This window comes from Pogona vitticeps, chromosome 4 (assembly GCF_051106095.1).
Source record: "Pogona vitticeps strain Pit_001003342236 chromosome 4, PviZW2.1, whole genome shotgun sequence".
NCBI classification, from domain to species: domain Eukaryota; kingdom Metazoa; phylum Chordata; class Lepidosauria; order Squamata; family Agamidae; genus Pogona; species Pogona vitticeps.
In genome coordinates, this window is record NC_135786.1 from 213383923 (window position 1) to 213405986 (window position 22064).

Below are 22064 nucleotides of genomic sequence, written 5' to 3' on the forward strand. Positions count from 1 at the left end.
GCAATTTTTAGAGTATCTATTTTAATTGTATTTTGTTTTATCTTTTTATTGTATTTTAATTGTATTTTAATAGTTGTAAGCCACCCAGAGACCTTCGGGTAGAGTGGCATATAAGTTAAATAATAAATTAATAAATAAATAAAAACTGGAAAAAATAAACCAAAACCAGTTTTGGTCGGTGTCTTCGGCTGTATAAGGAGGGAAGGTGGTAAAAATGCAAAAAATAAATCAAAAATAGTTTGATCCCTTACCTGGTCGGTGTCTTTACCTGCATAAGGAGGCAAGGTTGTGAAAATGGAAAAAATAAACCAAAATTAGGTTTGATCTCTTACCTGGTCAGTGTATTTACCTGTATAAGGAGAGAAGGTAGTAAAAAAATAAATAAATCTAAACTGAGTTTTGATCCCTTACCTGGTCAGTTCCTAACCATAGGATATGTTGTTTTACCTAGAACATAGTTATGTGATACGTATTAACATTTATAAACCACTGCCTCTTTAAATTTTGAGCAAGTAATTAACACTATGAATATGGAAATAAATACAAGAGAAATCAACCCAGAAAGAGAACTTTTAAGCTGAACAAGTTAATAGATCCTGGAGTATTAACACATTAAATGGGTAAATATTTCAGACACAATAATCTTTGGAACCCTTCAGACTCGGAAACAATATGTAAAGAGGTTTGTTGTTCGTTTCTGAACAGCATAAACAAAAACTTTTTTTTCTAATTATGGTTACTACGGAAGGAGATTAACCATATACAATCTAATGAATGCTAGGGATGAAATACAAAGATTAATCATGCAGAGTGGGCAAATGTTTCAGAAATGAAACATTTCTGTTTCATTTCCAACAACTACACCCATGGCTCCATCATAAAGGGGGCACCCAGAAAAGGATCCCCACAAATGCTACTCTTTCTCATCTGTGTGGGAAGTCTGTTATTGAAATCCAGCTTACATCTGGCTGCCCCTTAACAAACCCATTTATCTCTATTAAAAAACAACAGCAACCTCTTAAAAGTACCACATCAACTGCCCTGCCAGGCCTCACCACCTTAAACCTACACTACCCAGGCAACGCCTTAATGTAGTTTCCAGAGCTATTGACAAAACAGGAAGCAATCCTGTCCATTGATACAGAGTACATTTCTACAAACTATGAACCTGAATGTCTGAGAAAGTCCACGGTTAAGCTCTGCTCCCAATGGCTGTTGAGGCAGGAAAGCAGCAAGTGGGCAAAGACCAACTGTCAAGAACTTAGAGCATTGTTGCTCCAGCAATCATGTGACTTCAGAGGTCATGTGACATCTCTCATTATGTCCTCAGCAGTATGTCAATAGTTATTTAAATGTCTCTCACACTTAAGCCCAACCAGGCTGCTTGCAAGAGTGAAATAAAAGTCTTGTCCTGTGGATCATAAGTACTTGTGCATGGGCTGCTGTCTGGCTGTTGTTTTTTTTTAAATAAGGTCATAAATGATAAGTAGTATCTCTAAATGAGCATTCATTAACTATCTTAGTTAATGATGTGGAGCTATTTACCTACTCCTTTTTAGGTCAAGAGTCCAGAATGGAATATTAGAAGATGTTGGAGAACTAATTGCCATTCAAAGCACTATTTATGTCACAGAACCCTGGTCCAAATTCAGAAAGTGTTAGCACTAAAATAAATCTTTCTTTCTTTTTCTCATCCTGATTTAGGGCACAATCCTAACTAGCCTGGCTGGCCTTAGGCTGGCTTAATTAGCCTCTCAGAATTAAGAAGGAAATGCCTGTTAAAGGTACAGTGTGCTATCTCCCTCAAATGCAAGTCCTTTCTGCAGCTGCCATGAAAGCCATTTCAACACCAGTTTGCGCCGTAGAAGGCTAAGCCTCTCCTAGTGCATCTGGTGCAGTCAGAGTGCCCCCAGAGAGATCTGCCTTTCTCTCATTTAAACTTCCACCCATCCCACTTCTTCCCCACATTGCCGGAGCGCTTTGGAGTATCTCGCCAGGTGACCTGTGAAGAGCGGTGGGGTGGGGAGAGAGAGAGAGACCTAAAACCAGAAGCCCCAGTGGGGCCAACCCCTGAACCCGTGAGCTCCGCCGCTTCGGAGGGAGAAGACTACCGGGCAGGGAGAGGGCTCCCCTTCTGGATGTGTGAGTGCTTCGGGGGGGGCAGGCGGGACCCAGTCCCTACAAGGTGGGGAGGGTCAGCGGCAAAGTTGCTCCTGTGCCTTCCAGGACCAGGGAGACAACTCTGTAGCTGGGCGCTTCTGGGAGCCCCTGATGAGGAAGCCCCACGCTCACCAAGTAGGTGGCGCTGCCACTGCTCCTGCTCCCGGTTGGGCTGAAATTAGAAGCCAGGCAGATTTTGAGAGTGGGTGGGCATGTTGCACTTTGCAGGTGGGCGTGTTGCACTTGTGCACATGGGCGCAAGCATTACACGCCCCTCCGCGAGCATGCCACGTCACTCCGTGAGCGTGACATGCCCACCCACGAACACCGGGGTGTTCCCGCCTCCCAACCGGTCCGCGCACAGAGCCCACACCCCCCAAATGGTCCATGGTCCCAAAAAAGTTGGGGACTGCTGATCTAGATCCATTTCGATCTGGCTTCAGGTCTAGTTATGGGATGCAGAATACTTTGCCTTGGTGGATGACTTACATCAGGAATTGCATAGAAGAACTGTTGGACCTCTCAGCGGCTTTCAGTACCATTGACCATGGCATCCTTCTGGTCTGTCTCTCCAAAACAGGACTTGGAAGCACTGTTCTACGGTGGTTCCAGTCCTTTCTGGAGGAGAGACCCCAGAAGGTGCTGCTGGGGGAGTCCTCTTTTAGTCCATTATTTCTGGCCTTCCCAGTCTCTCAAGGTTCTGTTTTGTCTCCTATGTTATTTAATATCTATGTAAGACCACTGGGTTGACAGGAGTTTTGGGGTTTGATGTCAACAATATGCAGATGACCCCAACTCTATCTCTCCTTGCCATCTAAATCCAAGGAAGCTGTTTCAGCTCTAGATCATTGTCTGGTATGACTAATGGACTGGATGAGGGAGAATAAACAGAAACCTAATCCAAACAAGAGGTGTTCCTGGTCAACAAAAAGGCAGATCAAGGAAAAGGGATGGAATCTGTGCTGGATGAGATTACATTTTTTCTGAAAACACAGGTGTGCAACTTGGGTGTGTTCCTGGATGCATCTCTGAGCCTGGATGCCTAGGTTCCAGCGCTGGCCAGGAGTGCATCTGCACAGCTAAATTAGTGTGCTAGCTGCATCTGTTCCTGGAGAGGTATGATCTGACCATGGTGATAAATGTCTTAGTTAACATCCTGGCTGGATGATGTAATGCTCTCTACCTGCGGCTGCCTCTGGAAAGTGTCCAGAAACTTTAGCAGGTCCAAAATGCATCAGCCAGATTGCTAACTGGGACTAGTCACAGGGATCACATAATTCACAATTACAGCAGCTGCCAATTCATTTCTGGGCTTAATTCAAAGTGCTGATTTCAACTTATAAAACCCTTTCTCTTCAGGAAAGCTTTCCCTCAGTTACTAGCTGCCTGCCTGGGCTTCTTAAATGGATTGTTGTGCCTTACTGCATTGACTGTTTTTGGTGTTGTTTTTGCTGGCCATGTTGTAGTTTGCTATTTGACCCTTTCTAGTATTTGTATACTTACTGATTCTGGCTTTGAGTATTGTCTGTTAATGATGTCAGCTGCCTTGGTCCTTTTTAAGGAGAAAGGCAGGGTAAAAATAGTTTAAATAAAATAAATAATAAATACATTTCAGGATGAAATGAAATTTAATTTCTAATTATTGCAATCTTTAACCACTATGCACCGCTAGGAAGAAACAGGATATCGATATAAAGAAAACCAACCAATGGAAAAATAAATAAGATGTGAAGCAAGAACAGAGCAAGGAAGCGAATATGACATCCACAAGGGCTCGCTTCCCTGTAATATGTGAAATATAACTACAGCCAACAATTACTAGAATGAGTGCCAGGGATAGCAACAACAATTGCTTTGGCTGAATTGCACTCATGTCTATGAAGCTCTGTTTCTTTTCAGGGTGGGCAAATCATTTCCTCAGCAATGATAGAGGTCAACATTCCGCCCTCTTTAACTGAACAGAGATGAACTGCATCCAGAATCCCTTTAATATGATTGAAGAAGTAGTTCCACACAAATGAAGATCAGCTTAAGTTCTATTTCATCTTTGCAGGTCTTGGCTTTGTGGAAAGTGTTCTGAGATATTGTATCTTTCCGGCAGGTCCACTGGCAATATTCACAGATAAACCACGAAACCTTGAAGTGATTGCTGCCTACGTGGATTTTAACTGATGAGAAAGCTAAGTATTGTTTGGCTGGAATACAGTCCCAAACCCATCATCTACTTGACTACAGCAAATGTTTGAAGAAGGGCCATCTTAGAAACATAAATCATCCTTTTACACATACTGATATTAAACAGGTAAAAAAAATGAATAATAATATGAAGGAAACTACATCTATGAAAGTAATACAATCTAAGTCTTTTATGAGGATCAGGTTGGTCCAACACTGTGCTGTGACTAAAGCTATGAAACTTCCTAGCGCAGTTCTACTGTTTGGATTGATGCAGCACCGACAATCTAACTCTCAGCACCTTTCCCAGCCCAGGTGGGATACAAGACACCATTTTTAAAAAAAGGCTGAAAATAGATGTAGATGTAAGAAACTAGACACAGTTATGCTTCACCCTCTGCCCTATTAGACCCAGTAGGCATGAGCCACCACAAGCAACTGCCTTATGACTAGTGCATCAAAGCATTGGTCATGCCAGTGCTTCAACAAGGTGGATGTCCAGATTCTCAGGCACATCTTCTCATCATGCATTGCCAAGTCATTTTACCAGAGAGAGATGGGATTGAACTTGAGACCTTCTGCGTCCAAGTCCTGTGCTCTACTACTCAGCTATGATTAGGTTTGCAAAGTTGCACTAGCCTCTATAGTGCAGCAATGGCAAACCAATGGTACGCGTACCACAGCTGGCACATAGAGTCCTCTCTGTGAGCCCGTGAGCCATAAGTCACCATTGACAAATACTTACCCGTCCTCTGATCCCGAATTTTGGCACTCCCCTCTGCTGGTGCAGTGGCCCAGCGAAGGGTTGCAATGGCGACCATTACCAATCTAGCCCAATGGGGGATTGGAGGACCAGTAAGTATTTCTTTGTTAATGCCACCCATAGAAAAAAGCAAACCATGAGCATTTAACCCTTGCAGTGCAGGAACAGTTGTTTTTTTTCTAAACTAAAACCTCAGTATTTGGGTTTTAATTGCAATGTTGGCACTTTGAAATACAGTGGTGCCTCGCTAGACAATGATAATCCGTTCCACTGAAATCGCTGTTTAGCGAAATCATCGTCTAGCGAAAAGCATTTCCCCATTGGAATGCATTGAAACCTCTTTAATGGTTCCAATGGGGAAAAATTGTCGCGTAGTGAAGATCGGCCATAGGAAAGCCGCTTTGCGAACCACCGATCAGCTGTTTAAATAGATGTCTTGCAAAGCTGAGGTCCCGAAAACACCCGTTTTGCGAGCACGGAGGGAGCTGTCAGAATCGTTGTCTAGTGAAAATCGGTTTGCGAAGCAGGGACCAAACATTGTCCAGCGAAATTCCCCATAGGAATCACTGTTTTGCGAATCGCTATAGCGATTGCAAAAAGTCAATGTCTAGTGAAAAAACTGTCATGCGGGGTAACTGTCTAGTGAGGCACCACTGTAAATATGTTTATTCTGTCTTGCAGTTCGGGCACTCAGGCTGAAAAAGGTTCGCCATCCCTGCTCTAGTGTCATATTTATTTCCTAGGGTGCCCCTGAATGCCATGGGAGCCCCAAAAGCATTCTTAGAAAATAAAAAATGGTGGGTGGCTGCATGGATAGAGGAAGGCAGACTGCTGAGTACCCTGGACCTGAGGTGTTCAGGGCTTTGTTTGTCAGTAAAACCCTTGGTAGTTAATAGGAAACCAGAGCAGTACTTTCAAGATAGGTGTAATACATGTAGCCTGGTGTGTTTTATGAGTGGTTTTTGATATACAGTATATAGTTTGTTTTGTCTGGACTTTTACACTTGGGTCTTCCAGTTCTTCCGTGTTTCTCTTTGTGACACTATTTTGCCTTCTGTGAAACCAACATTTTTGTTTCACAAAATGTTGTTAGCCGCCTAGAGTGGTCCTCACCGACCAGATAGGCGGGGTATAAATTAAATTAAATAAAATAAATAAATAAAATAAATAAATAATGGGGGGAAATATTGGAATTTTGGGCTCAGATCTTCATGTCTACATAGTACCTTATTTCTTAGCTGTCTTTGGAAAATTAAAAATGTGACTTTATGTAATAAGCACTAATAAGGTTTGTTCTTGATCTTTTTTTTTAGAGGCATACAACCAGACTATTTTGTAATAAGTAGATGAAACTACCTACAGTATTTCAAAGTTTGGCCATTGGCCCAGCTAGTCCACTGCTATCAACTATGAAAAGGCTTCTCCACAGCCTTAGGGAGGATAATTCACAGGCCTGCCCTATAGAACGTGGAATTTATATCTACCATTGTGTGTAAATACTGCTGAAGAGTAACAATTAAATCTGTCACCAGTCTTGAAACAAAACAAAAAACCACACAAAAAAGCGATATCTCTTCACCTGCCTATATCTCCTATACTTAAATCTTTCCATTAAAAAGGGCATTTGAAAAGAAATCATTAAATAACCAGCAAGACAACCTTGTTAGTCTCCTGGATGAAATGCAACAGAGTCTTGTGGCACCTCAAAGACTAATACGTTTTATTTGACTGATAAGTTTTGATGCATAAATTTTCACAGACTCAAGCCGACCTGCATCCAGAAAACTGGGCTGTAGTCCAAAAAAGCTTATGCCAAATAAACATTTGTTGGTCTTTAAGGTGTCACAAGTGTCTTTGTTAGTTAAAATACATTGCAGTCCATCTTACATACAAAATCCTACCTGAATGAAGTGTTCCCGCTTGCTGACAGAAGTATAACAGACAGGGAGGAGACCTAGCTTCCCTTGGTAAGTTCTTTCAGCATCTCAGGGTGGCCACTGAGAAGACCTGCTCGTGGGTCCTTGTCAAAGAGGCCTCTGACTCCAATGGAACAGACATGGGAGACGTTGCCTTTTTAGACTAGGCCACGGACTTTCCTGGGCATGCTGACTGTACAGTTCTAATCCCCCCTTCCCAAAATAACTTTTCTCACTCTGCAGCAGAGATCACCCATCTACTGAGGTCTATTAAAGCTAATTTTGCTTTAAAAATTATAATATTATAGCAAACATGTTAAAACATTTAACATTTATGTTTTAACATCTCCAGATTTTATTAGGTGTTCTTTATACAGTCATCTGCTCTGTTTAAAGACTGAGCAATAATAGAAAAGGAAATACAGCTACACGTGATTGAAGTAATAAAATCCCAAAACTAAATAGCATCTCATAATTCATTTTACACAGCATATATTAGATTTCATTACATCAGTACATGACTTAGTAGTAAATTCTCCTGTGGGCCATAAACCTTTAAGGTGCTGTCATCTTGAAAAATGTGCTTTTTTAAAAAAAAAACAGCCAATTGTCGAACAAGTGTTTTGCAGATCTATTCGCCCCATCTAGTGCCAAGGCAAAGAATAAGAAACTGCTATGCTTATTTACATGGAAAGACCTGACATTTCCTAATTTAAAGAATCCTTAGAATAAGTTAGCCATGAGGTTTGGAAGCTACCAGAATCTCACTGTTTTGACTCTATGTTTACATGTTTTCGAGTGCTCTGAAAAATCCACAGATCTAACTTTCTAGTGTCACAATCTAGCCGAGCAGCTTTCTAAGCTATTTTAAATCGGTGTGTTGCTTATGCCTTCTTGTGAGTGGGTTCAACTTTGGGAAAACCCCATTCCCCTTTTTGTTCCCCAAAAAGTGGAGACAGGCCTTCTTCATAAATGTTTCTTTTATTTTCGAACACTGGAGAACCAAGAACAACAACTTCAGTTCGACCAACGGGTCCCTCAGTTTCCTGCATTCAACATAACAGTCCTTTAACTCAGGCGTCACAGGAGAGTTCACCATCGGGGGGGTTCACTTCAAAACATTCGCGATCTTTGGGTTTTCTTGTGGGCTTCCTCAGAGTGCAACATATGGTACTGCAACAGGGGTGCCAAGCCCACTCTCCCTCCTTGGGCGTCTCTGGATGCGACATCACCACCACTTTCCATTGATCTTCTTTCTTGGGATAAACATACACAGTACCACCCATTCCACTGGTTCTGCTTCTCCCAACTGCACTGCCAATCCTTCCTTTACCTTTTCAACTCTTCTCCCTCTTTTCCTATCCTACTCCCCTCAGGTCTCACGTTGCGATGTTGCTGTCTCCTTTCTATTTCCTCTAGGGGTAGTTTCATTTTAACATGCTCTCCTGTCCAGGGGTCTTCCATTTCTAACCAACCCCATCCTAGAGGAATGCCTTCTTCCATCACCTCCTTTCCTTTCTTTTTCTCCTCCTGCATTTCTACCTCAGTCTCCCAATCTAGCTCTCTTTTCCCTCTTCCTTCTCCTCAGGCCCTGTCACCAGATATCCCTCTACCATTGGCTCCTCCCCTTTCTCACCCTCCTTTCGCTCTCCTTTCCCGCTCTTTATCTCCTCTACTCTTAGTTGGTGCATTGCTGATATCAGCGTATATGCTGTCTCGTATCACTCTGTTGTGGGCGCTGGAGGGGACGGCTCACAATCCTCTATTCTGTTGGGAAGTGGTTCCTCCTCACACTTCTTCATATCCTTTAAAGCAGGGGTCACCAACCCCTAGTCTGCATACTGGTGCCAGTCTGCGGGCTTCACAGGACCAAGCCACGGAGACCAATCTCCCCCCCCCTGCACACACACACATGGTGAGTGTGGCATGCTCACATGCATGCACAGGTGAGCTGGCACATTCGTGGATGTGGTGTGCTCACAGTTGTGCATGGTGCACTCATGCATATGCACACATGCGCCCCCCACTCACCTGAGTGCACCATGCCTATCCACGCATGTGTGTGAGTGCATGCCTACCCGTGAGCATGCCACGCCCACCCGCAAGCATGGGGGTGTCCCCACCCCCCTCACACAGACCCTAACCCCCTAACCAGTCCGCGGTTCCAAAAAAGGTTGGGGACCACTGCTTTAAAGAAAGCAAAGCTACCTTTTTGCACTACAACTCTGAAAATCCTTTTGCTGTCATGGCCAGTGCTGGTTGGAGGATTCCAGAAATTGCAGAGGTTATTTTTTTCCAACTCTAGAAAGAAACACATGAAAGTGCCTCCCACAGAGATGATCTGGCTCAATACTATGTACATTGGTGGTGGGCAAAATGCAGCTCTCCAGACTTACACCTTTCACCAACCCTAACCAACAGTGAGGAATGTTAGGAACCAAGTCCAGTATTGCGAGGACTGTCTTTTCTCCATCCATCTACTATACATGGATGGATAGCGATTCCCCAGAGTTTCAGACAGGGACCTTTCTCTGCCCTGACTAGGGATGTGGCGGCTAAGCCTGAGACCTTCAGTATACATAGCAGTTCTTGAGATGAATTTACAATACTTTGTAAATACAGCTTTTATGATTTCCTGCAGGATAATGCTGATGTAGTTGATGCAGATAATGGGTTTAAATACACTGTTCTGTCATCATAGTTTGCCATTGTAGTCACAGCCAAGAATCAATTTATCCCAATTCTAGGAAATCATTATGAGCAGTAAAAACAGCTACCCTGAAAGAGACAACAAACTAGAAAATGCTGTTTAATATCTATATAAGGCCGCTGGAAGAGGTCATCAAGAGATCTGGAGCTTTGTGTCATCAGTATGCTGATGATATGCAGCTCTTATCTGTCTGTTAAATCATCTTCAGTAGAGGAGTGCCTGGATGCAATACTGGACTGGACTAGGAGAAACAGGCTGAAACTGAATCGACAAGATCATGTTGCACTCCCTTCCTCTCTGTCTCTCTCTCTCTGTCTGTGTGTGTGTGTCCATCCTTCTTTGGATTTATCCTTCCATTTAAGAATCAGGTGTTCACTTTGGTATGATTTATAGACTGTGACACGTGCTGCATTTTTCCAACTGTAGCATATCGCCAAGCTGAACCCCTATCTGCACACTAGGTTCCTAACAACATTGGCTGGCAGGCTGAAAAATTTGACTAGTGTAATGTACTTCATGTGAGGCCTCCATCAAGGCTGACATAAAAGCTTCAAGAGGTCCCAAACGAGCAGCAAGATTGCTTGCCGGGTAAAGAAATATGACTACATCACCCCAATCCTGGCTAGCCTGCACTGGTTACTGTGGGTCTGCTTCCATGCCAGGTTTAAGGTATTGATTCTAATATGAACAGTTTGGGACCTCGCTACCTGTCTGAACATCTTCTGCCAAATTTGACTGCACATCTGACCAGGCCCTCTCAGATCATGTGCCTATGAATATTAACACCTCTAGAGGCCTGAAAAACAGCCAGAAGCCAGGTCTTTTCTGCTGTGGCCCCTTCCTTGAGGAATGCGCTGCCACAGGAATTACACCAGGTGCCCTTTCTCTGACTTTTTAAAAACAAACAAACAGCTAAAACAGAGCTTTTCAAGGAAGCCTTTGGAGAGGTTCTCAATTGAATCTGTGAAGGAAGAAGGGTTCTTCTTTTCTGTCTAATGCTTTCTTGCTGCCTGTCTTTTTTGATCTTTGTATTTTAAAACGTTATGATTTTTGCTTTACTTTGTGGATGCCACCCAGAGTAGTAATTGGCTAGATGGGTGGTATAAAAATTGAATGCACAAGTGCATGCATGCATGCATGCAGAAATGAACAAAAAGAGCCAGTGGCCATGCATGCTGAGGGTTTCTGGGAGCTCATGTTCCCAGAGTAACTTTTTGAAGTTCTGGTGTTTTTCTGAAATAGCTGGGGAGTAACAACCAGGAGAGACAGAAATGTTGCATACTCTCCTTCACTATGAAGTTGCTGCACCCCAGCCTTTCACATTTAATACTTCCACTTTCCACACGATGTGAATCTTGTGTCTTCCTTTCTCCCAGTGTCTTCCTTTCTCTCTTTTCATTGTCTAAACACAATACAGTACAATGATTCTGTTCTACTGACTTTCAGAAAATATACTTTAAGGACATAACAGTGAAGTCTCTTCTTGCACAAAGTAAATGAACACAAGACTGATATCAGGAATTGAAATACTAAAGAAAGTATTCATTCTTGAATGAAAAACATGCAGCTTTTTCAGAGTACAGCTATCAATCAGGCCACTATTAAAGGATGTCTGTGTTCTTAGTTTGACAACTGTTTTGTGACTTTCCAGCTAACAACTGCCACCTGTGCTTTCTGCATTTTATTTCTGACTTCCCTGTTTAGTTCTTTTCCTCCCAATTCATGTCTGCATATATAACTCTTCATGCATCGGATGAAGTGGCTGCAGACCTTGAAAGTCTAAGCCACACTGAATCAGCTAGCCTTTAAAATATCACATAATTCTTGTGGGTGGGGGGAGTTGTTGCAACAAAGATGGGTATCCTTCTGAAAGCAAAAACAGAACTACTCTTGTAACACTAGTTAACGCTTGAAATTATATTACCTTGCAAGCATGCATGTGAGTTACTCTGCATTTCATACTAGGTGACAAAAGGCAATCAGATTAGGTATGCCTCTGCTCACCAATAAAACTGATTCTCTAAAGACTGGAAAACGTGAAATTGCTAAGCTTAAGAAACTAAGATTACTTTTAATGTACTCCATGGATGAGGGTCGGTAGCTAAAGAGGTTCTCTTTACAGAACTGCAAGGTAACAATATGGGTTTGTCACTTAGCATGCTTTTTCTCACAGGACTTGCTAATAGATCAGATTCATAATCAAATGGCTTCCTTCTTTGCCTCTTTTTGCTATAACTTCTGAAGCAAGAACCCATTTCACTCTGAGACTGCTCTGCAATGTTTCAGGGCCCCCTGGAATCCATTGATCCAAACAAACATTTCAGAAGTTGTGATGCTCCTGCTTTCACTTCCTCTTCATGGTGAACCTCCAAGAACAAATCATGATTTGTATTCTCAAAGGCTTTCACATTTCAGCTAACGACACCCATCAAGCACAGTGACAGATCATCTCTCCCCCTTATCACAACAATACACCCACAACAAAAAACACGCTGATCACCATAATCACCCAATCTCCTGAAAAGGACAAAAAACTGATCTCACAGCTATATTCAACTATCCCACAAACTGCACCAGATCACAGAGTTCTGACTCCTGTCCTCTGAAGATGCCGGCCACAGAGACTGGTGAAATGTTAGGAAGAAAAACCTTAAGAACACGGCCAAACAGCCCGAAAATACCTACAAAATAATGATGTATTTTGCAGATGAAAACACTGCTGAATACTATTGCCACTCACAATAAACACACTTTAGAGAAACGTTGATACCGACAAATTAATTCTAAATCCTTGAAGTCCAAAAGAGACCGTCTTGATCCTAATGGGATTTCACTCCAAAGTATCCTAGGTATGCCTCAGTAATTCAGTAAATACATCCAAGTGACTAATTCAGGTTAAATGAGGTAATTGCCTTTATTTAAATATTGGCAGGAATCACAAATTCCAAAGACATATATTAATGTAGCATTCCATTTGTTCGGGTAGACACGATAGGGATTACGTAATCCCAATATAGTTTTGCTGCTGCTGAATATTTGAGCGCCTACATCCCCACTCTAGGGACAAGAGGTGATGATGGATATACACAGTCATTCTGCAGATGGGCACCCCTTTAAAAATGAATCAGAAGGGAAGCAACAAACAGCAAAGGATGTTGCTTATCTACCCTCCCAGCTGCAGGAAACAGCTGTATTATTATGACAAAAAGAATTACTCAAACTGTTGGAATGAAGATCACAGATCACCATGTTAGCATGTAACGTAGATGTGGAGACTTGAACCAATTCTTTGCAATTTAGGAGAGAGAATTCCAAGAAGATTTAGTAATGTTTATTTGAATTGGATGAACAAGTATTATTGAGCAGAGTTGCATGGATTTCTTCACAGCAGCTAGAACATTTAACAGACTTTGCATCTGAACCGCACAATTTACATTTTAAGGGAAACATTTGTTCAAACAAATTATGGAAACGGTTATTTCTTCTTCCATGCTTCTCTTTCTTGTCTTTCACGAATGACCTCTTTCAGATATGGTTGAAGATAATGTCCGTCCTAAAAATAAAAACAATATATAAAAAAATAAAAATAAAAATGGACAGTAAAAATACTATAAACTAAAATATGCATTTTGCTGTTAAGAGCAGCTTTGGCGGTGATGCAAACATATGCTACTTCACAATAACAGACTGCTCAGGAAAAGAAAATGTAGCCATGTAAATTTAAAATCTAACCCTAAAAATTCAACAACCAAGCTCTTATACTACCACTACTAAATTTGCCCTGTTCAAGATCACAATAGTTACTGACTAAATTCTGACTTAATTTAAGCCATGTATTTAACACACTTATAAAGATTTCAAATACCAATTAAGGTAACTTTTCAAACTCAAAATAGAGTGAACTTGCAACTTTAACAAACATGCCAAAGAATTAACTTTCCTAGACTGGAAACCTAGGTTATGAACCGCACACAACAGTAGACATGTTAAGATGTCACAAAATTGGCCAGTTTACTGTAAATGGCCAAGATGGTTTTGCCTTCCGGGGAATTAATTCAACATCAGTTAGTAGCTGGCAGTGGTCTCGGCTTCATTTCCCACAGTTACAGCACTTCCTTACTGATGGGGATTTGCGTGGAAATGCACTGCAGCTCCTATAGGAAGTTAGTTGATAAGACACTCTCAGAAGTTCTGAATAAACTGCAACCTGGTCCCCCATCTGCTTTCTCCTATAGGAATGATTGCAGGTGGGATGGGGAGGGGAATTCCTGGCAGAAGGTAAAACTGCCTGAGGAAAGCTTCCTTTTCATTTTGATAAAAGCCTATTTTGTCCTCTTTTAAAACTGCAACCCAGACTGCAGTTAGTAAACTTTTCTCTCATTTGTCCCATAAAGTCTAGGAAACACAAACAGCTGTACCTGCACAACCCTGGCTTGGGAGTCTGTAGCTTCATCACATTCAGATATGACAGAAGGCTGAAAACCATTTTCTAACATATGTAACAGGAGATTTATAACCTTTTTTTCTTAAGGCTCAAGTTTAGCAGCACCATCTAGTCATGTCTAAGTGATGGTAATTATTGCGTAGACTGAGGCTGATGCATGATTTCCTTTGTGAAATATTTCACAACCTCCCAAGGAAGAAATCACATTTACCCAACATCTCTTTGTAAATGAAATGCAAATCTAACATACTGTATATATATGCCAAACATGCTGTCAGGCTGACTTAGAGCACAGAAAACCTATTTGGTCCAAGACTTTATGGACAACCCACAAAAAGAATGTTGTGTATCAATGTAATGGAAAATGCTATGGGAAGTTGTTTCCTCCAAAAGATACTTGCACAATCTATATATAGCATATATATAAAGCATATAACAATTCATACCTCTTCATATTTTACCCACTCCTCTTTAGGAAGAATACGATGCTTCATTGTCAAGTCCATTGCTCTCTTAATGCGAAAGCATCTTTCAAAATACAAATCTTCTGGAAGTCTCCTGATTGCTTCTTTTACATCTTCAGTTTCATAAAGTAAATCATCTCGCAAAAGTCCTGAAACAGAAGGAGGTTTTTTTTGCTACTCAAAATGCCAGTCAGTTTCTAATTGAGCAGGGAAAGCCCAAGTTCAACAACCTTTCAAATGTACGTGCGTCAGTTTATAGGCCTAAATCCAACATTATATGGACACTGAACCATCAGAATACTTGTATTTTTTCCATCTTCCAGATGCCCTAAAAGGTTTCTCAGCCCTCTAAAGGTGGTTTGGTGAGCAAATGGAGGACAGTAGAAAGGGAGATTGCTTCCTTCTGCTGGAACAGAAGAAATTGAAGTATCTCAATTCAAGTACCTGAATACTTTGGCAAAGCAGCTACCACGTTCTCTAGACTCACAAAGAGTTTGGCTTAGATCTGTAGAGCCTGTGTCCTGAGTACACTCCTGTACTGCAGTGAGTCCTGGACCCTTTGTGCACGGCAGGAGAGGAAGCTGAACGCATTCCATATGCGTTCTCTCAGACACATTTTTGGTATCACCTGTCAGGACAAAGTTCCAAATAGAGTAGTCCTAGGATGAGCTGGAATTTTTAGCATGTATACATTACTGAAACAGTGATGTCTATGTTGGCTGGGGCATGTCGTGAGAATGACTGACGGTCAGATTCCAAAAGATCTCCTGTATGGAGAATTAGTGCAGGGAAAGCGCCCCAGAGGGAGACCACAGCTACGATACAAGGATATCTGTAAGCAGGATCTGAAGGCCTTAGGAATGGACCTCAACAGATGGGAAACCTTGACATCTGAACGTTCAGCCTGGAGGCAGGCGGCGCAGCATGGCCTTTCCCAATTTGAAGAGACACTTGTTCAGCAGGCCAAGGCAAAGAGGCAGTCCCAAAACCAGCAAAATCTGGGAGCTGGACGGGGGACAGATTGTATTTGTCTTCAGTGTGGAAGGGATTGTCACTCTCAAATTGGCCTTCTCAGCCACACTAGAGGCTGTTCCAAGACCTCTATTCAGAGCGCATTACCATATTCTCTCGAGACTCAAGGATGCCTACATATATAATGAATACTACATACACATCTCATTTTAAAAATTCTTGCATCAAAAATATTTTTTGTCAGCTTGTGACCTTTCAAGTGTCTTTTTGAGAAATGCCTGGACGCATGGATATGCATAAATTATTTAAATAAACTATGAATTTAAGTGTACTAAATACACATAAAAAGCCACTCTCTAAATCAGTGTTTCCCAACGTTTTTTGAGTCATGGCCCTAAACAGCCAAGTAACCTGCAACCTCCCCACAACATTTATATAAAAAGGCAATGGGGTAAGAAAACATTAAAATATTTTTTCAGAATATAATTCTACCCTAATATATTAAAATTAATGCAATATGACACAAGGGGGGACTGTAAATCTGACTCCACCAGATAAGATTTGAGAAGGAAAAAATGTCAACACACTTTAGAATTTAATTCTTTCTTTTGTGTAGAAACTCAGGTCGTAAACCTGTAGATCAGAGGCAGGAAATACGCACACACATCCAAAGCCATCCATTTCTGTAGCATCCCAGTGCTCCTCTCAACTATGATACTTTTTTGGGAGGGCTTAGAAAGGAGAACTATCACTCCTGGAAGTCTCGTTTAGAAGCAGTACTTCTAAGTGAGGCACAGTAACTCCTCCAACAACTTTTAAATGTAATAATTAGTATTTTTAGAAAACTGTATATGAATGTCTGGTTATTTCCTTTTTTATTTTATTTTTTAAATCATACCTCTTATATAGGTACCCAGGAAGGGCAGAAATCCCTCACTGAATACTCTCCTGAATGCAAAACCCACAGAACGCAGGAGGTTTTACTTCCATGTAACAGCACATAGCTAAAGCTGTTCCTGCTTCTCTTTGTAGGGTCCTGCAGTTACAGAAGGTGGGATAGTATAATGAATAATATATTTCAGCAGTTGATATTGTTCAACTGGCCAGCTAACTAGCACAACAACACAAACCTATATACATCTGAAATAGTGAATTACAAAAAATAAAAAAAATATTGGGAGCTAATACAGCCATCTTCTGTATTCTCAGAGATCATTTGTTTATTCATCTGTATTAAGTGAACTACCCTACATATTTTCTGTAAAGAATATGGATTGGGTAACTAAAATTTCACACCAGTAAGAATAATCAGAAGTAAATAATGTACAGTGGTGCCCCGCACAGCGAGGTTAATCCGTTCCGGATTAACCTTCGCTGTGGGAAACATCGCACTACGGAACACAAAAAGGCATTGGAACGCATTAAACAGTGTTTAATACGTTCCAATGCCATAGAATACTCACCGTAGTGCGATGCTTCCCAGGGGCCGGCAGCCATTTTCGCGCCCTCCCCTCGCACAACGAGGGCGCCAAAATGGCTGCCATCAGCTGTCCGGCGGGTCCAAAATGGCCGCTGGAACAGCCAAAAGGGGCCGGGGCGCAGCGTTTTCGCGCCCTTGGTAAGCAAGGGGAGCGAGCGAAAACGCTGCCGGAAGCCCCGAAATGGTTGCGCACAGCCATTTCGGGGCTTCCGCAGCGTTTTCGCGCGCTCCCCTTGCTTACCAAGGACGCGAAAACGCTGCGCCCCGGCCCCTTTCGGCTGTTCCGGCGGCCATTTTGGACCCGTCGGACAGCTGATCGGCGGGTCGCAAAGCGAAGGTCAGTAAGCGAGCAGCTTACCGACCTTCGCTCTGTGAATTACCGCCTATACGGGCATCGTTTTGCGATCGCAAAAACGGCCTTGTAGAGCAAATTCATCGCTCTACGAGGCGCCCGTTGTGCGAGGCACCACTGTATTAAGAAAAGGAGGACATAGAGCTACATGCATCTTTTTCTATATAAATAATCCTTCTGAGTTAAGCTCAAAAAATCATAGTAGTCGTTTCACATTAACAGTGCCCATACACACTTACCATATTTGTTGTATCCCACACTTACCATATTTGTTGTATCCAGCTGCATTGTAATACCATTTGCGCACAATTTGAAGCAGACGAGCAGTGGTAGAAGCTGGAAATATTAATCATCTCCATTAGTCATCACTATATTAAAGTTACTTTCTAACACTGTTCTTATTTGTCTGCATGCATCTCTGTAAGCAATGTTGTGTTTGTGGGATAAAAGCAAGCGCTGCTACATATGCACGTGCATAAAATTGAATTCTCAGACCCATTCATGAACAAGCAGCAACACTTATTTTGGAATCATAACTATCCATTGTGTCATTGACTTGATTTGCTCAAACATCTACAGGCAACACTAAAAATCTCAGCTAAACTATTAGGTGAGAAGAAATATTTTCTCCTCTACTTGTATATAATACATTATGTACTATAACTAACACAGTTGGCTGGATAGCTTAGATATCTGACTGCAGAGCCAGAGGTTGGTGCTTGATTCACTGTGCATCCCAGAAGAAGAGGCAGAGTGTGTAGCCTTGGGCAAGTTGCAAGGCCCCAGGACATCCCCAGAAGAGAAAGGTAAATAACTTCCGAGTACTTTATACCTAAACCCCCTCAGAAAGGGTCACCAGAAGTCAGAATTTACTTGTGACATGCAACTATTATTTAACATCAACAGACAGGAATTCTGTAAGCCGCCCAGAGACCTTTGGGTAGAGTGGGTGGCATATAAGTCAAACAAACAAACAAACAAACAAACAAACAAACAAACAAACAAACAAATAAATATTTTTCAGTGTTTCCAGCAGTCACAATCTATGAGCTGGCTAAGCACAGGCAATCTGATGCAAACAAAGATATGCCAGCTGGAATATCTTGGACAGCTGGCATCACTGTCCTTGAGCTGGATGCCCAGGTCTCAGCGGTAGCCAGGAGTATATTTGCACAAGTAAAACTAGTGTACCAGCCACTAGATCGGAGAGATCTGATCTGGCCACTTTGATACATGCCCTAATTACTTCCCAGCTACATTACTGTAGCACACTCTATGTAGGGCTGCTGATGGAAAGTATCAGGAAACTTCAGCAGGTCCAAAATGAAGCAGTCAGGTTGCTGACTGGGGGTGGTTACAGCGATCACATTAACCCTGCTACAACAGCTCCATTAGCTGCCATCAGTTTCTGGGCACAGTTCAAAGTGCTGGTTTTAACCTAGAAAGCTCTAAATGGCCTGGGTCCAAGCTATCTCAAAGACCATAGCTCCCATCTTTTCACAGGTGCATCTGAGGGGGACACAGGAGGGCCTTCTTTGTTGCTGCTCCCAGACTTTGTAACTTGCTCTCACAGGAGGCTAGGCTGGCCCCATCTTCGCTGTTCCGTTGCTAGCAGGCTCTTCAGGCAAGCCATCCCCCAGGAACTAGCTACCAGTGTGAGATTTTTTTTAGCTGGATTGTCATGCATTACTGCTTTGACTGGATTTCTAGTACAACTTGTGTTTCCCATTTTTGTGTTTCCCATTTCTCAGAGTGGCACTGGTTCTTCTTTTATTTGTATACTTACTGTTCTTCACTTTAATATTGCCTTTTAATGATATAAAATGCCTCTTTATTCATTGTTCTTAGCTTTAAATATTGTCTTTTAATGAGGTTAAGTAGTTGTATACAGTACTCATTGTTTTCTATTTTAAATATTGTTTAAATATTGTTGTAAGTTGCCTTGGGTTCTTTTCAAGGAGAAAGGTGGGGTAATTTTTAAAAAATAAAAACTAACAAACCGCTGTAATGGCTCAGATCAGCTGGCAGAAGAATGGCAGGGGGGAGGAGATTCAAAGCCCTCCTAGCCCAGACTTACAACCACTATGCTGGCACAAATTAGGCCAGTACTATGTAATTTCCTTTGGGGAGATTCAGACTGAGCACAGCCTCAGCTGATTTAGTGTCAGCTTAGCCAGTCCTCAGTCCTCCTGGCAAATAAGGACTGTACTCTTAATCATGTTTAAAGTAGACCCCTTGACATTAACTTGTCTTGACCAAAGCCATTTTATAGTGTTAGCCAGCCGTAATAAAACTACAGCTTACCAAACTCAGCCTCAAATTCCACAACTGTTTTGCAAAAGCCATTATAAGGAGGAACTCTATGAAAGGCTATGAACAGAAATTACATTACAGTATGTCTGAGGACTGCTCATATATGTCTGTGTGTATGTGTTTGAAGGCTGCTCGCTCACTCAGGCATGCATGCATACACACCTTTTGGTTGAGCCCAGTACAGGCATTGCCCAAACACAGAGTTTGCATTTCTCTTCCCTCACGGACTAGAACTGCTCTTTACTTGTTTAGTAAATATGAGGATGGGGACAAGACAGAACACACCTCATCATCACAAACCTGTGCCACCTGCTCATTGCTGTTTGTCAGGCAGCCAAATAAGACCCCACCAGCAGTATAGCCTTCTACCTTTTCTCCAGCAACCATCAATTTAACTGATCTGCTGCCTTGTAACATATAATATGGGGCAGGATTGTACCACAAATTAGGAAGAGGCAGGGTTTATAGGATTTGTGTTATAACTTGCAAGATAAATGACAAAGACAGGGTTACCACCTGATGCTATAGGACAGCTGTCTACATTTTCCGTCCTCCATCCATCTTTGCTTCAAGAATTTTTTTTTTTAAAAAAAAACAGGAATAACTGATTTGGCACTAAACAAAGTCCAAAATCCCTACCGAGGTACTACCTTTATTATGTCTTTTAGTTGGCCTAAAACACGGCAAGCTGCACAGTCCCAGGGCTCTCCCAGAAGAAAGGAACGGGAAACCCCTTCCGTGTATTCTGTTCCTGGAAAACCCCGAGAAGGGCCGCCGGAGCGCAGAACTCACTTCTATTACACTTTGCTGGTATTCCAGAAATCACACCAAGGAGAACCCCCCCTCCTCCACCACCTCGTCCTCGCCGTTTCTACCTGACCGCTCTTCCCTCCACTGCTGCAGGCGTATCGGCTACGATGATCGCCAGCTTCTCTCACCATTACGCCTCCAACCCCAAACGTCCCCCTCCCCAAAGCACTCAGCCCCCCCCCCACCCGACTCTCCCTGTATTTACTCACTCGGTGCCCTTGCCGCCATCTTGACCCTTCAGGAAACGCACCCGCATGGCCTTTCGGGAGACTCGACATCCGTCCCCGCCCCTTTAGATCACGTGACCTCAAAGGGTAGGCGGTCACGTGACCGACACCGCTCCGTCGCGTTCAAGCGCCGCCAGGTGAGGCGCTCGGTCGCCGAAAGAGAATGTTGTTGTGTAGCGTTTAGGCGGCTTTGCCTTTAGCGCCTGCTCGCTGGCGACGCAAACGCTGGGGCAGCGGTGATGGGAGTGAAGGCAGGCCGGTCCGAACGCCCGAATCCCTTGACTAGCCGCTGGGAAGGTGATGCCGGCTGCCACGCCTCCTGGATCTATCATATTTCCTCCGCAAATATCTCAATAACCGAGTGAATTTCCCTCAGTAACAATATACTGTGCGAGCTGTCCGTGTCATGTACACACCATTTAAAGCTGACTTGGTCTGAAGGTGCAATTAAGGTCGATTTAGTTTTACGAAAGAGCTGATCCAGAAAGAAATGGAAAGCTACGTTGTCCTATTCATCAGTGCAGTGTCTGCAAGTTTGGGCTCTCCTCTGTGGCGTGACGAGGGAGTTCCTCCATACAGGCATTTCAAACTTTGCCAACTGGGTAACAGCATATCCTTTCTCCTGCAAAGTGGCCAGACATGCAGACATTTCAGTCTTATTTCATGTGAAAAATGTGATCCTTTGAAGTGGCTGTCACATACAGCACTGATGGTACCTGTCTGTCATGGGTTTGGAGGGAAAGTTCCATCCTATGGGGAGTGGAAGGCGGGACATCAGGGGGGAGGAGCTGTACTGTATATATATTTGGAGCTTGTGTGGAGTTTGGAGTTGGAGTCTGTGTGTCAGACTGGGTACAACTGTTTGTCAGTTCGTACATACCTGATAGGTTCAGGTTTCTTTCTAGGTAGCCAGAACTGATAGGTTCAGGGTCTGTGCGTTACCTTAAAGTGTTCTGTGGGAACCAATCTGTTATATGTGTATGTTTGGGGCTATGCCACGTTACAGTTTCCTATCTACCTGATTCTTTTATTTACCCTGTTTGTTGTTTCAATAAACCTTGTTCTTTTATTTATTAAAATCCATTCCTGGTCTGTGTGACTCCTTACAGGGAATGGTTGGTGGCAGCATAACTACAGGGTGGGATACTCCAGTAGGACTGGGGTTGCCACAGTGGCATATTCAGAAACTCTGTGGCAAATTTATCTCCTCCTGCAGAGGACAGAGCTGGAAAACAGGCTGTATCTGAGAGGCCCCTTAAAATCCTGCCATTTTCAATT

General features: G+C 42.6%; 1 protein-coding gene across 3 annotated transcripts; it reads right to left on the reverse strand.

Annotated features, from left to right (window-relative positions):
* Positions 1–12613: 12613 nt before the first annotated feature.
* UQCRB (ubiquinol-cytochrome c reductase binding protein) lies at positions 12614–20924 on the reverse strand. Of its 3 annotated transcripts, none has more exons than XM_078393603.1 (4): positions 20769–20924; positions 17676–17772; positions 14615–14781; positions 12614–13277 (listed from the first exon to the last, which is right to left on the reverse strand). In XM_078393603.1, exons 1-4 carry the CDS (start codon positions 20835–20837, stop codon positions 13200–13202), a joined length of 411 nt encoding a protein of 136 aa, XP_078249729.1. In that variant the 5' UTR covers positions 20838–20924; the 3' UTR covers positions 12614–13199. The 3 variants fall into 3 exon arrangements, with proteins under 3 accessions (XP_078249729.1, XP_020640987.1, XP_078249730.1); XM_020785328.3 differs by having other exon boundaries at positions 17701–17772; positions 20769–20920; XM_078393604.1 differs by lacking the exon at positions 20769–20924 and adding an exon at positions 20542–20737.
* Positions 20925–22064: the final 1140 nt, after the last annotated feature.

Coding starts and splice junctions, on each gene's coding strand:
- UQCRB (XM_078393603.1), bottom strand. CDS start 20,837: ATGTCGAGTCTCCCGAAAGGCCATGCGGGTGCGTTTCCTGAAGGGTCA. Junction 14,782..17,675: donor TGTGGGATACAACAAATATG/GTAAGTGTGTAT, acceptor CTTCTGTTTCAG/GACTTTTGCGAGATGATTTA. Junction 13,278..14,614: donor AGTGGGTAAAATATGAAGAG/GTATGAATTGTT, acceptor TTTTATTTTTAG/GACGGACATTATCTTCAACC.